At 38.0% G+C, this 14,958-nt stretch overlaps 1 protein-coding gene across 23 annotated transcripts in view; it reads right to left on the bottom strand.

Annotated features, from left to right (window-relative positions):
* Nucleotides 1-14,958, bottom strand: part of ABCA4 (ATP binding cassette subfamily A member 4) — an 82,974-nt gene that overhangs the window by 50,509 nt on the left and 17,507 nt on the right. For 18 of the 23 annotated variants that reach the window (XM_080602786.1, XM_080602806.1, XM_080602787.1 and 15 more), the window contains 7 exons: nucleotides 14,519-14,658; nucleotides 11,861-11,988; nucleotides 6,909-7,106; nucleotides 3,990-4,079; nucleotides 3,366-3,603; nucleotides 2,005-2,144; nucleotides 711-827 (listed from right to left, as the gene is read on the bottom strand). In XM_080602786.1, coding sequence (XP_080458912.1) covers nucleotides 711-827; nucleotides 2,005-2,144; nucleotides 3,366-3,603; nucleotides 3,990-4,079; nucleotides 6,909-7,106; nucleotides 11,861-11,988; nucleotides 14,519-14,658 — 1,051 coding nt within the window. The other 5 variants (XM_080602792.1, XM_080602794.1, XM_080602793.1 and 2 more) reach the window with 5 other exon arrangements.

Here is a 14,958-nt window from a genome sequence, read left to right as displayed (position 1 = left end):
TTCTGTTTAGCCAGAAAGGTTTCCATTTCCACAGTTCTTTCTGAGCTACCAAGAAGTACAAAAGGGTATGTTAAGGAAGGAATTTTATAGATGGGTAATTGCACAGCTGAACAGGAGGTGAGAATTGAAGACTAAATGAAAAGAAATTTATCCTTGACTATTTATTGCATATTTTTTCCGCATAAGCAAGAGGATAATTTAAGAGAAATAAATATGAAAAAACAAATGTTTTCTTCAGTATGAACTTCTATAAAAACTCCAGCTACAAACAATACTTGTATCCAGAGTCAGATCTAAGGGAAGAGAAACTAAGTAATTTCCTAAGTCAGTAAATTGCTGGGTTCAGAAAAAACATGGTTCTACTGCCTTCTTGGTCTATGTAGAACCCTACAAAATCAAGTTGGTTCTTCTGCTGTTCTTGCACGACATTTTGCAGAGGCCAAGTGGCGATTGCTGTCTTTATTAAGAAATCATTAGCAGACTGAAGAGAGTGTCCAGATCTGAGGTTCTGTCACGAACTCTCTGAAATGCATATAAGACTATCCTTCAAAACAAGCTCTGTAACCAGTCCAACAACTTTAAAGGCTACAAATTCCTTGCTGCAAAGGCTGTGCTTCCAGCCAAACCTCCAAAAAAATTAGCTTCTTAATTAAAGTATAGGATGGTGAAAGGCCGCTCTTACTGAGGCTCTCTGCTAGGTTATAACATACACGGATCATATTCATTTGCAGGCTGTTTTGAAAGAAGTACCACAACTGAGGTCCTACTTCTTCCCAAGCTTTGGTCAACAGTCTGAGGCGTTCAAGTTCCTCAAAAGTGGAGTTTGCCTGAGGAACAAAGCAACAGGAAAGAATGTTTAGAATGCTAGGGAAAGAAACACACAGAATTTATAATCCAAGCATTCAGTGACAGTGAAACGTGTAACTTATGAATGTTGTAGTTTTTACCTTTAGTACTTAATAAACTTGCTTAAATGCCGGAAATATTAATATTCCTCAAAAAAGAAACTCTTAAAATCCAACTGGAATCAAAGTCATTTTGAACAAAATTCTTTTGTTTGTGTAATGAGAAAAACAAGAGCCCACATTAGCCCCAGTTAATTTCAATTTGTTTAACTACTCAGGTTTTAGGTAGAATGATTTCCTCCTCTCTTCTTTCCGTTGATTATTTCCCTCCACTGACTGTAGATGAAGTCTGCCCTAAAGAATGCCTAAAGTCGGATGAAATGAATCTAAGCAGTTAAATCAAGTTCACATGTGACCTGGGTTTTACCTACCTTATCACTGTCCATTCACTTACTCTCAACATCTAGTCTCAAGACAGTTCAATAGAGTTCATTTCCAGAATGGAAGATGAAACTGCAATTCAACACTGAGAAAGTGTTTTTAGGCCAAGAAGTTTTCACAGAACCCCAAGCAACTTTTTGCCATTTTGTCTCTTTTCTGGCTTTCTTTCCTTTGCACCACATATGCAACAGTTCTGAGATAGCAGAAGTATGACATCTTATACACTAATATCAATCCAGCGTCCTAATTTATGAAGTCAAAAATATTTATTCTTTCAATGTATATATTACTAAACCACTATGTTGCTATTGGTTTGTAATCTCTCAGTGTCAGGTCTCCATGAGTCTATGCAAACCTCATAGCAGCACCATTAAAATTCTTCCTGGCACAGAGCTGCTAATGTTCCTACATCTGTAAAATATGTATGAACATTACTATTTTTGTTAGTGTAAATGTGGGAACATGCCAACAAAAATGCTACTTGAGCTAGAAAAAGCTTGTAGTGTGAACCAAGGCAGGATGAATTAATGAAGATCTGTCTCCTGTTTCTGTAAATGAAGACTAACTATCCCTCCTCTGATGATCACCAGAGCAGGACTTCTAATGAGAAAATCTGATTAGTTTGACATAGGTGGCTTGCTGTTTTTCAAAGGATATTTCTTAGAATGCATTTGTTTTTTTTCAGAAATACACATATTTACATTTCAGAATTTCTTACATTTTTTAGGATTTGCCGTACAGACGGTGAATCAGGAGCAACGAGAATTTTTCCCATCAGCAGGGGCTTCACAGCACTCCAGGCTATTTTGGTTAAAGGGTTTGATTCCAAGTTCTGGATCAATGCATTACAGAAGGGTGCTAAAGACAGAAAGACAGACAAATCCTTAAGTAACCCTCCTTAAATCTTACCACACATAACATCCTGCAGGGCTTTTTATTAATGACATGGACCATTTAAAGCATTTTCAATCTGAATGGGTTAAGCACATTTTCCAATGTAGAAGTATGTCTGAAAAGATGGAAAAGACTGTAGTAGATTTTGTAGTTCAAACTCTCTGGAAGGATTGAGAACTTGATCCTACAATAACTTAGAACTAAGCATTTTCCTGTAAGCATTTCTATCTTACCATGGATTAGTTACTTGTAAAGTATTCAACTATTTTGTTCCCTGAATAAAGAAAGGGGAGTACTGGGTCTTCTCCAGGTCTCGTGGAGGTTCAGACATATGTAGAGCCAAGTACAACACAAAAAGTGAAATCTATGATTCCCTTCACAGGCAAAGTGTTCACCTGTACTTTGCAAGCACACAAATATATCCATCATGGCAGAAGGGACAGACAAATCTAATATCAGCTATGATATGAATGTTAGCGTAACAAAAATTGCTGGTGGTCTCAATATAGAGAAAAACTAAACAGCAAATAAAAAGGACATAATAATGATATAAAATAATGAATGGTAGAAAAGAAAAACATTTCTATTACAATAGCAAGAAGATAAGTGAAGAAATCAAAGCAAAAACATTTTAAAGTTATAAATGGAGTTAATTTCTATGTAAGATTTAATTAACCTGTAGAACATTATTGCAACAAAATATATGTACTTTTATGCAGGAAAAGAAAACCAGCCACCATACATCATATTAAGTGTTATTTAAAAGGAGAGTTTTAAAGATTACTGCACTCCAGGCCAACAATCAAGAGACTTCCAAATAAATTTGTCTTGGAGAAAAGTAAATCGAGAATGATGCACCATAGAGTTTCCTGAACCTTTTTCAGAAGTATCTAGTTCTTCCTGATATCAGTAGCATATATGAGAAAATAAGGCAGTGGAAATGTTTTAATTATGATGATGATGTTTATGCCTTCATATTGAAAGTTAATGTGTGTTTCTGTCAGTTCTCAATTCCTGGTCTTCTTTGCTTTCAGTTAAAAAGTACATTTGAGCAAAACTATTTCATCTGTCCCTAATTTCCCCAATTAACTACTTTAAAATGTTATTTCATAAAAGCCATAGTGGTATTCTAACATAAGCTTCACTTGTCTACACTCTCTGTCACAGTTTGATGGAAAAACTTACTGGTTGTATTATCATAACGATAACTGGATTTCTTTGTAGAGTCAATCCCCAGGAAAGCTTTGTAGTTGTTATCTTCATACCAGTTGAAGGAAAGCACTCTGGATCCACCTCCTTCTGGGTAGCCACAGAAAAGATCAGACATGGAGCTCACCAAGTGGCCTAAGGATTCAGTTCTTCCATCTTGTACAAATGGTTTTAAAACCTTGAAAAGGTCCTGAACGCTTGGCTTCCTGGTTAGCTGCAGTAAAACAAGACTTCTTTGTTAATTGCAACCCTCAGAAGAAGAAAGTATTTGGAGAGGTCTCCAGTAGTGCACAGACTAGTACAGTCTAGATGTAGTTAGAACCTCATCCTTTCATCTCCTCTGTGCTGGTCACAGGCACAATTTTCAGTTCTTGTTCTCTCATGTTTATTCTGAAGAAATCAAATGTTTCATAATTGCCAATGCTTATGCCCACATTTATTTTGTAATGAGAGAATAATGAATTTCTAAAGAAAGAGCTCTTCCCAAACAATTCTATTTTCTTTCTGATAAAGCAGATAATAGGAAATAAAAAGAACAAAATGGACAAAGAACTACAAACTATTTAGAAAAGTGATGCCATCTATTAGCAGACCACTTACCTTTTGTGCTGCTTGGGAGATATTAGACAGCACCCTCCCCCAAGACCTCAGATCAACACCTGGTGAGTTTCTGTCCAACACACTGGGTAGCTGTGAATACATCAGAAAATACAGATGAGTTTTGGATAGTTTCTACATGACAACAGCTAATATAATGAGAAGAAAATCCAGACAGCATCTCTTCAGTTCAAATGCTTTGAATTATTTGTAACACTGCCTTCTGAGATTTGTGGGACAGCAAACCCATAACCCAAGTGCAAACGCTCACAGCAGCCTGAGTAAGTTGTCTTACTAATATGAGGCTGAAACAGTCACAGGCCACTGAAAGTATAGCTTGGGATGTTTTGCTTATCTAAGCCCACAATACCAAAAGGTACAAAAATAAAGGAGCAATGCAGGAACTGCGATTTATGAGAAGCTGTTTCTCAGAGGCTATTCTTCCCGTGAGATGCAGAGACTCTTACTAACTTCTGAATTTAACAAGTGATGTGATTCAGAAGCCTCTGCTTGCCATGGAGGTAAAATACCCGGTAGTAGTTCTGAGATCTCCTGATTTTGGAGACTGGTTCTTAAGGTCTGTTAGATCTGCCAGAAACAAGATCTGCTTCTCCAGGCTCCTGCAGACTGACCAAATGGCCTTTCTGCCAGAAGTTAACACTTCAGTTATCACTGGCTTTTTAAGAAACAGGTGACACCGTGGCATGCTGCCACTTACTACTTTGCTTGCATCATTGCATCCCTCTTTGTCAACTCTCTGAAGAATCATGTGTGCACTTGGTGTTAGCACTCCGAGGTTTTTACAGGCATTTATTTCTCAAGTACTACAAAAAGAAAAAAAAAAGAAAAAAAAAAGAAGCAGGATTTTTGAATAGACCATAATATTTATTAAATAAGCCTCTAAAAAGATTTCCCAAGACTGTGCAGCTATACACCCTGCTTATTCCCTGCCATTTCTTTCAGTCAGTTGGTAGTTAAAAAAGCAAAAGGCAGAGCTGCACTATGTAGGCACCTGGCAGGGAATCACAGCAGCAAGAGTTTTTATGGAAAGCTTATGTTTGCATGTTCTGATCTGTCACTTGCAGTAGAGGCAGGAAGTATACGCAAGTACTGCTTCAAAATATACCTTTCCTTTTTCACTTGAAGGGAACCAGTTTCTGCACAGATTATACAGCATTCTTGGAGCACTTGTCCTAACCTGGCCTTTTTGAAACTATGAGCAACAATATTGTAAACAACATGAAACAAACCAGAGAAAAGCCTGGGCTAAATATGGAATTAAGAACCTCTTTCCTGTAGCTAGAGGAAAAGAAGGAAAAATAGGGGCAAAGTTGCATATGTTTTTTCCTAAGTATTATTTCTTGCAGGAGGCACTCTGTAGGAGCCAGGTCTTAAAAGAAATGTTCTAAAAGGACTGAGTTTGTACTCAAGTTAGTTCATGTTCTCTAGGAGCACACAAAAGACAGGATCAACAGGGATTATATACAAACTACGCACATGTTTGACCTAAATATCAGAGCATATAGTTAGGAATGTGTATTGACCCTTAGCACAGAGGGGAACAAAAGCTTTCTCCAAAATGTTTATCCAACTATTCTCACATTCACTAGAATTAAAGATAGTGTTGTAAAACAAACAAACAAACAAAAACAAAAGAAAAAACAACAAGAAATGAACATTGAAGAGTTTCCTTCAGAAAACAGAAAGCCCAGTTCTGTGTCTATTTTTAGAAAGGGAAAACAATCAGAAGCTTTCAGAAACTCACCACAGATTCTTATCAGGACTGGCAAAATCACACAGGCTCAGTGAATGTCTGCCAATGCTAAAATAATCAAACACTAATTTGGCTGGTGTGTCAATTAAAGCTTCTGGCATCCTGTGTTCCCAGTTCTGAGTAACTCAAAGTTGAATTAAATCCATGTTAGATGAACTGTGATGTTTCCAGCTGTGGCAGGAAAGTCTGATCAATGCTTTCTAACTTCAGCAACTCCCCATATATGCTGCCTGTTGTATACAGCAAACTGTCAATGTGATGATCTCATGACATTTATTTACAAGGTGAAAAACAGCAAATTAAATTTAGAGTTGCAAAACGCAAAGTCACAAACATGGGAAAAAAACATCATCATCATACATAGTGATGGGCTATCACCTGGAAAGAGACCTTGGAGTCTTTACAGTTAGTTCTCTGAAAGCATCAGCTCCGTGTTCAGAAGACAAATGGAATATTAGAAAACACTAGGAAAATAACAGAGAGCAAGAACAAAAAATACCATTATGCTCTCATATATATATATATATATCCATGACACATGGAAATACTGAACTCTGGCTGCAGAAGCAGTTAATTTATGGCAAGGACACAGTAGAAATATGAGCAGCACAAAGAACAACAACGAAAATGAACAGAAGGAAAAGCTTCTGTAGAAAGAGTAATGAAAACCAGTACAACTTGTTTCAACAAACAAATAAAAAGGCACATATGGGTATCCCAATTCAAGTTGCATCACGACTGTGATTTCAGAGTAAAATCCCGTCATGCTGGATGGAGCAAATACAGGATGGGTTGTATGGGAGTATTTCAGATCTCTCAGCAGGGTCCAGATAGGTCTTCCTGAGCTCTGTTCTTTTACACAGACTAGGAATGCCAGATTCCACAAACTTTTTAAAATTTTATTTGAATCTTTTAGTTATCTTGTAAGTGAATTTCATCTGTTACCTCCCAAAGCATGCTCCAAACTGTCTAGTGGTCCTGCTGATGTTAGGTTAATAATTGTATATCCATAACTTCACATTTGTGGGGGCAAATAAACAAAGACCTCTCAAAACACTGGCGATGCATTAGAAAGAAAATTCTTGAAGTACAATGAAATATCAGCCAAAAATGACCACATAAGGCAAGATGATTGTGTTAATACTTACCAGCTGAAATAGCTTAAAGAAATCAACATTTGCATACAAGGCATCTTCCACTCTCTGTAGGCTTTCCTGGGAGAGGGCACACATGGTCTTGTGGACAGAAGGGAGACCTCTTCTGCTGCTGAAGATAATAAAGCGGTCCAGGAGCATCTGACTGCAAGCAATGTCCTTCAGAGTCAAGTTGGGTACACCATAGGCAAACTGCAACCAAAAATATTCTTTAATTATTATTATTATTATTTTTGAACCTTCAGACTATGCAGGAACAACTGGAGATTTATCAACAACAGACATCTTGATATCAGCATCTGTCAATATTTTCCTGAATGGCAGGAAGATGTGGTCAGGTGAAGCACTAACTTTTCAGTCACCTTCACCTGATGTTATGCTAGACCACCTCACCTTCAGACAGGTTTTTCTTCTCACTAGTGATTCTTCCTTCCATTGCAGAAGTTCTTATGAGTCTTCTTAGCTTTCTCTCTGTCATCTAAGCATGCCTGAGGCCATGCCATGCAACTCATCCATATGGTTAAGCTTTAACTTGTTTGAAAGTATTTCCTCAGGACCAATCAAATGTGCCACATCACTATAACTTTTGTTTATCCTGGTTTTGCTGTCAGCTGTTATAACTGGAAAAAGACAATTCCGATTGCCTTTGCTCAAGCTTGATTTCCCTCACTATTTTATTTCAGTTATGATTCTTCCACTTCAGTGCTTCCCCACAGCCATTATTCATAGTCACTGTGCACAGGCATACAGCCAGGCTCAACAAAGCCATTTTACATTAAACCACACCCAGCCTACTTATTTCAGCTTCTAATATAAATATGGAACAGAAAATAAAGAAGTTATCTTTAGTGTTTAACCAGTGACAGCAAATTAGTTTATAGTTGAAACCAGTGTAAATACTGTATAACTCCTCAGAAATTGATGTATTTACCTAGGACTTGTACTGTCGTAATGGAATACTTTTGGAAGTCTATGATTCAGTTCTACTTGCTTTACAGTAGACAGAATACATGACAATAAAATAAAAAGTAGCACTGGAAATTGCTCAGAGGCTGTTCCCATCCTCTGTACATCTCTTTGCCAGTACAAATTGCATGGAAAAAAGTTCACAATACCATAATGACTCTAAATGCCTACCTTGTTTGAGACAAACACAGACATTCAGACAAATGAGGACTGTGCACTGACACTATATCGTTAGGCTAGATGCTTTTTAAAAACTGCAAAGAAAAAGAAATTGACAAAATATGCATAAAATATAACTTTCTTTAGAAAAATTATCTGCTGAGTATTCCAGTCCTCAAGACATTTGGATCAAAACAAACATACCAAGCCTACACCAGGTGCACATTTATTTCCTAAGTAAATTAACAAGGCCATCTAAGTGATTCTGAACATTATCAAAATTTTGTATCTGCCAGTCTCCTATAATTAGCAGCTGAGACTTGCTTCATGATGCCTGTAAAGAGAAGTATTTAAAAACCTGGATGAATGAGATCAAAATAAAATTAATTTAGTTGCTTTGGAGAGTGGATTCAGGCTTGAGAAGTTATTCATTAAGTGCTTCAGATGTCAGAAGCTACCAGCAAAACTGCAAGTGTGTCTGTGGAAAATCAGGTGAAGAGAGGTATAGAACAAGAGTGTATTTTGTCTATCATGACTGTTCTGAATTTCAGCTTGTGGAGCTGATTTTTACAAAAAATACAGCTGAATTACACCCCGATTGTGTATAGGAACAACAATGCAAAAAAGGGATACGAATTTCTAGTAAAAGTATCTGACAGGTACAGTCCCTATCATCACTATAGATGTACCCACATATTGCCAGAATCTATATTGTATTTGCACTAGGGAGTCCAAGAACAAGTAGAGTAACAAATCCTCAAAGAGTTCTAACATATAACACAACTTAAAAAAACAGGACATACCCGAAAATTAAGCACACAGCAGTAATTAAACTAATTAACCCCTCAGTTTTGTCATCCTTTACATCATTGCTTGATCTTTGAGAATACACAGTCTAAACCATTAGTCCAGGCAGCATGGAAAGCACAGGCTTTCTCTTTGCAAGGGGCTGTTCTGCCATAAGTGGCACAATAAGCACTTAAATCTATTCAGTAGCAGTGACAGTTTACTTACTAGATTATGAATTTTCAAAAATTAAATGACAAATTAACAGTGTGGCCTTAGCTAGTGCCTTTTCACCATACAATTTCACCTACAGGGAATCTACCAGTACAGATATTACTGAGAAAGTGAGATTTGCTTTACAGCAAAGTCAAAACTCACACTGAGAGTGACACAAAGACAGGGCACGTATGTTGCATTGCTAACACAAGTTAGACAGCGTAAAGACATAATGCAAGAGAGGAAATGCAACTGATGGACAGAGTCTTGCAAACTAAGATTTGAATTTGACTGACCTGCTGTCAGTGAAAGAACTTGCTTACTTGCTCAGTCACTACAGTTCTGGAGATGTGCATGTGAAAAGAGTATTTTTTAGCTGCACATGCCTGACCTCACCATCCAGTGTGGGCTGTAATGCAACTGAGCTGCGCAGGGAGGCAGCCTGGGAGCCTTGCTTTGACTTGTGAAATGAGAAAACTGTGACATTAACATCTTTGAGGAGGATTAAACACAGAAAAAAGGACAGGTTATTTACAAACTGTAACTGCATTTCAGGAATTTCCATGAACAGATGGGATTAGCAAAACAACAAACCTCCGCCCTTCCAATTTTTCCGGTAGGGTGGGCTGTTGCCAATCTTTCTTGAACTTCTTATTGTGTTTTAACATCAGTCTCTTATCCTTATCTTAGAATGACTCAAAAGAAGCAGGTCCTCAGAGGAAAACTTCAATACTTTTTTTTTTTTTTTAAATCAACGTGTCACTGTTTGGCTAAAGAAATGAAGTCCAAATTTTTTTTTTCAGCTAGTTGCCTGTTTGATCAAGTTTAGCTTTCAGGTCTGTGTGTCATTTCCTGCACTCCCAGGCGGCTCAGACCTAGATATGCAGCCAGCTGTTGGCAACAGTCAGGTTCTTGTAAACAAGCTGCTTTCGGGTCAATCCGCTCTGTTCCGTTACAGCCCGGGAGAGAGGACGCGCAGCAATATACAGGCAAACAGAGGGTAGAGCAGCAAGAAGAACTGGAAGTGAGCTGTCATAGTTAAGGCTACAGACAAACACAGATCTGTGTTCCAGTCATGGCTCTGCAATTTCTAACTCAACCAACTAAAAGCAATTACTTGGGCTGGTCATATCAATAAGGTCTATAGGAATTTTGTGACTTATCCCGCACAGCAGAGAAAGAGTTCAATTCCCATTGAAAATAATTCTCTTACGTTTTTGAGAACTATGAAATCAGTTTTTCTACTTCAGTTGCTCTTGGAGGAAGCATTCATAGCACTTTCTTTCCTCATATCTGTAAACCAGCTCCAGTGAGAAGACCTTGTACCCCTGCAATTACTGCTAACAAGAAAACTTCACAGAGGACAGCAAAAGTGGTATTTAATGCCAGGTCTCCTTCAGCTTCCTCTCAAGCTGATGTTCAAATCTTTTAACTCCCAGCATCAAAAGAACTACATCTCTTTCTACACCTGCACAGAGAATACATTAGAAAGACACCATGTTCCAGCAGGTCTCAGTCAGACTTTCAGTGACGGTGTTGAAAACACCACCAGTCCTGTATACACTAGCAGCCAAAGAGTTTTCAACAGTAGATGAATGAAGGCCACTGGGGAGCTAATGCAGCCTAACACAGCAGCACACAGTTCTCTGTATGCAGCAGACTTCTGACAAAGAAGAGGGTAGGGAGAAAAAGGGAAAAATCAAGCCCAAAAGGATCTCTATACAATTCTTCTTGTCATGAGCAGCAAGGAAACATTTTTTTTGCCATTTCAACTGATACAGAGGTGTGAAGACAAGTAGGATGTATCAACTGACACTGCCTTTGCTATCATCTTGTGGTATTGCTTCATAACAAAGTGAGGAGAGGGAAGAGCTTCCCCCGGTACTTATTGAGAACAGAGCAGATATGTAACCTGGCAATTTAGTCACTCCAGCTGGAACCTGTGGTGCACAAAAGGAACTGAATGCAAATTCATTAATCTCCTCCCTCTTTCTGGCCATACACAGTTCTAGCATTTATGTTTTATGTGGTGATGAAAAAGAGGAATTGCAACTTTTAGTGTCAATTATTCATTTGCTTCTACCCACATACTAACACAACGTAGAAATTGTTCCAGAGTTCTGATTCAGCAACATTCATTCATTAATACAGCATTCCTCTCAGCTCGCAGACACCAGTGCATGTAGACGCACAGATAGCCTGGACTTGGTCAAATGCAGTCTCCTGCTTAGCTGCTTCAGGAGTGATTTGACCTGCAGCTTTCACTGTGAATTTTCAGAGCAGGTCTGTTATTCAGTTGGAATCTGAAAAAGTGGGGCTGCTTTCCCACTCCCACCTATTCACGTGAGACAGTGCTGTAAGGCCAACATATTACTTTGCCGACATTGGGGCAAAGAATTTAAATGTTAAATCAAGAACCTGAAAATAGTTCTCTGCTGCTATTCAGCAGGGTTGCTGTTCCAAAAAGACACACAGCTGCCTTATGATTTTGAGCCAAGTCATGAGGACAGATGCATTGCTTGGCAGTATCATTTCTTGATGTTTCTTTTGTAGTTCAGGAGCAACAACAGCATCAAACCAAACACCTATATTTAATACATATTCAAAACATTATTATTAATTATTATTATTATTTTAAGACAAAACAAACACCTCTTCTTCCAGATTCACAAAAACATAAAGGTGGATATAATGCATGTAACCTATAAGGCAACAGAAATTCTGGGCACAAGGTCCCCACTGAAGCTACTTTGCATATACAACTCAAGGGATGGTGTTCCACACAGATAACAGCTTGGTAGTTTTTACACTCTACCCACCTGTTCAGGGCGCACTTGAGCATTAATAAGCTGGAAAACAACAACATCTGGGAGACCAGCATCTTCCAGCAAGAAGGAAGTGAGAGTCTCCCCATCTTTCAAAATGTCTAGAATTCGTATTCCTCTTCCTGGATGAAGAAAGGAGTATGGGGATCAGTGAAATGCTAGACAAAGGAAGGTAAGGAACATCTCAAACACTGGCTTAAACCAGCAAAAACTATGTGCTTTGACTCACATGCTTAGTAGTGACTAATAGGGTCCAAAACTATTTTTGAAATTCAAATGATTTTAATCTTTTGCTGGGGAATGATTATGAGAAAATGACAACTGTTCTGACTCTGCGTATTTGATCTCTCAAAGATCCTTCTGAGTAGGACTTGAGCAATGAGAATATTCAAAGCATCCCTGATGGCATTTGAAAGTCTCTGCATTTTTTTTTCTGAGGTAATGATTTATTTTAAATGTTTGGATTGAAGTATGCTACTGTTGTTAGAACGAGGGTCCTTTCTGCTGTGTCTTGTGTGAATAACTTTGGCCAACACTTTACACTTAGGCTAATTTATTGCTTGCTGTTGATAACCTTAGCTATTTAACTTGATTCTGTAGTTTTTGCATTTAGCGTATCAGCATGAATTTTGCCTCAGCATGGTCCAAGTGAAAGCTTGGAAAGTGAAATGACTCCTGTCTGTTAAATACTATGGCCTTAATTAAAGGTAGTTCACCAAGCACCCCCAGACTCATGCAAAGAATGTTTGAAAAGCAGTAGCTCTTGAAGCCTTTAGAACAGGAATTTGAGACTGATAGGAGCAACATATATCACATTGACATGGGGAATGCAGCTTCAGACATCTCCACATAAACATGCACTAATTTGCTGCTGAATGTCTCTGTTCATGCAAGTTATGCAGAATCTTATTAAAGTCCAACAACTAACTTTTACAACCTCATCTGCATTAAGCTAACTCTGCCCTGGGCTGCAGGGGCTGAGCAGAACATCTGCAATTGCTCCTCCATGTATTTGTTTCAGCAGTAGACACTGAAACAACTCCAGGTGCCTGTTGCTTGTATTTTCACTGATGCCCTTCCTGGCACCCAGGCACAGTGGAGGAGGAAGCACGTTACAAGAACACATACTGTCAAATGCAAGGGGGGAGTGGGACAAGGAAGGAGGACTCAAGAGGTGAATCTGGTTTAAGAAATCGGGAGGAGGAGCAGCTTTAATTCTAGCATTTGGTGATGTTTTATTGCTCAGCTTTGCAGCCCTAGTATTCTGTTAAGGTTGTCTCTTACAGGCAATAGTAGTAAGTTACACACACGCAGACCTTATATAGTTAATTCAACAGTACCTTTTTCTGCATAGACAAAAGTGGCAATTCACATTTCATTACTTTAGCTCCAGGACTGACTGTGTGACTTTGCTTTATGAAACAGGAGATTCCAAGAATCTTTTATTTTTTAATAAAACATATTACAAAATAACAGATTCTGAAACAGCATTAGCATTATATTTCACAGGAGTTGGGAGCAACGTGCTCTATTTCCCAGCTGGTAAGTAAAGTTGATACAAGATGCAAAGGCAACTTCCCAAACCACGGGGTGTTGTCCCTGAGCAATATTCTACAAACCCACTGCACTTTATGCTTTTCCTCTCCCCTATACAGGTGGGTTTGGTTTCTATAGCTGTGTAAAAAACACATCTCAGATTATACTCAGATTTTTGTTGTTTGCATTTTGATCTTCCCACTGTTATTTATAATGAAACACCCTTTCTTACTTCTACTTAGAAACCTCTGATGGGATAGTGGAGCATGTGTATCTGATGGTTTACACACATCTTATTAAAATATATGCTGGGTGACAATATTTGATTTTGATACGAATATTATTCCTGTGACAAAGGATTTGAGAATGGGACAGATCAATTCTCAAAGTCATTCCATTTTTGTGCCATTAGTTTTAGGAGTATCTTTTCAAATTATGTATTTAAAGCCCAAATATTAAATTAAGAAAACGATTATTGATCCATTTCCTATATTTTCCAAGGGCAGTGTTCTGAGTTTGGCACATGACTTTGCGTAAAAATTAATGGAGTTTATATGCAAACAGAATTGCAAATTATATAAGTTTGCAATACCTAATCTCTCTAAACACATAATGAAAACAGGAACAAAGTGTTTCTTTCCTCACTGTTCCAAACATATTTCAGCTAATACTTGAAATAAAAATCTCTCTAAGCTCTTCTCTGGGTTATGCCCTTCATATTTATTCAGGTATGTTCCTAGCTTTTCATTCCTCTGCATCTTCCAGTGATGCTTTCTTACCGCTATTGCCTCTACCGTAGTAACAATTAATGAAATCTCTTCATCTACGTGTTTCACTTTGGGTGGTGATGTCTCTTTGTTTTTGTGGTTTGAGTTTTGTCTACTGTTATTTAAGGAACCTGTTTGCAGAACGAAACTGTATGCCTCTCTCCTCTCTCAAATGAAAGGTGTTTGTTACACCTTCTGTTAATGAATTTTAGCTCACCCTCTCTAACAATATGCAGAGTAACAGCCAGGTGTGAAATACATTATGTTGTTAGTCTCTGCATAGTTAACTACTAGTCAGTTTTCAGAAGGAAAAATTCAATAGTCTAAAGGATATAGAGAAAACAATTACCTGCAATTCTTTCAGGATTAGTTCTCATTGTTTCCATAAACTGAGTCATAATGATCAGTTCTTCCCAGACTCTGCCAAGGTCACGGATTTCAGGGGCTTCCAGTAAGAGCTCTTGAGCATCTTTATATACTCTTGCAAGGCTGAAAGAAGAAGTAGTGAAACAATAATAATTTAAGACTGATGACTCTTAAGAAACTTTCACATAAAGAAAAAAAAAGGCAAAAAAAAGCGAAAAAAGTAAGGTTGACTTTCTCTGTGCTATGGATGAGGAAAAAAGTTATTTTGTCCTTAGCCTTGAAACTCAAAGTTCAGTTTTCCGGTGGTAACAAAGTAGTTTCAGGTGGTGTGGGATTCAGTTAGATTTTGGAGTCCAAAGAAGGTTTCAGAGGGCTACTGGTGTGGCAGAAGGTTGGTCTCTCATACCCTTACTCTCTCATTAG

Source organism: Anser brachyrhynchus (genome assembly GCF_964034855.1).
Source record: "Anser brachyrhynchus genome assembly, chromosome: 8".
Taxonomy (NCBI): Eukaryota; Metazoa; Chordata; class Aves; order Anseriformes; family Anatidae; genus Anser; species Anser brachyrhynchus.
The sequence above is the reverse complement of the archived record's forward strand: the minus strand, read 5'-3'. Positions and strand labels throughout refer to the sequence as shown.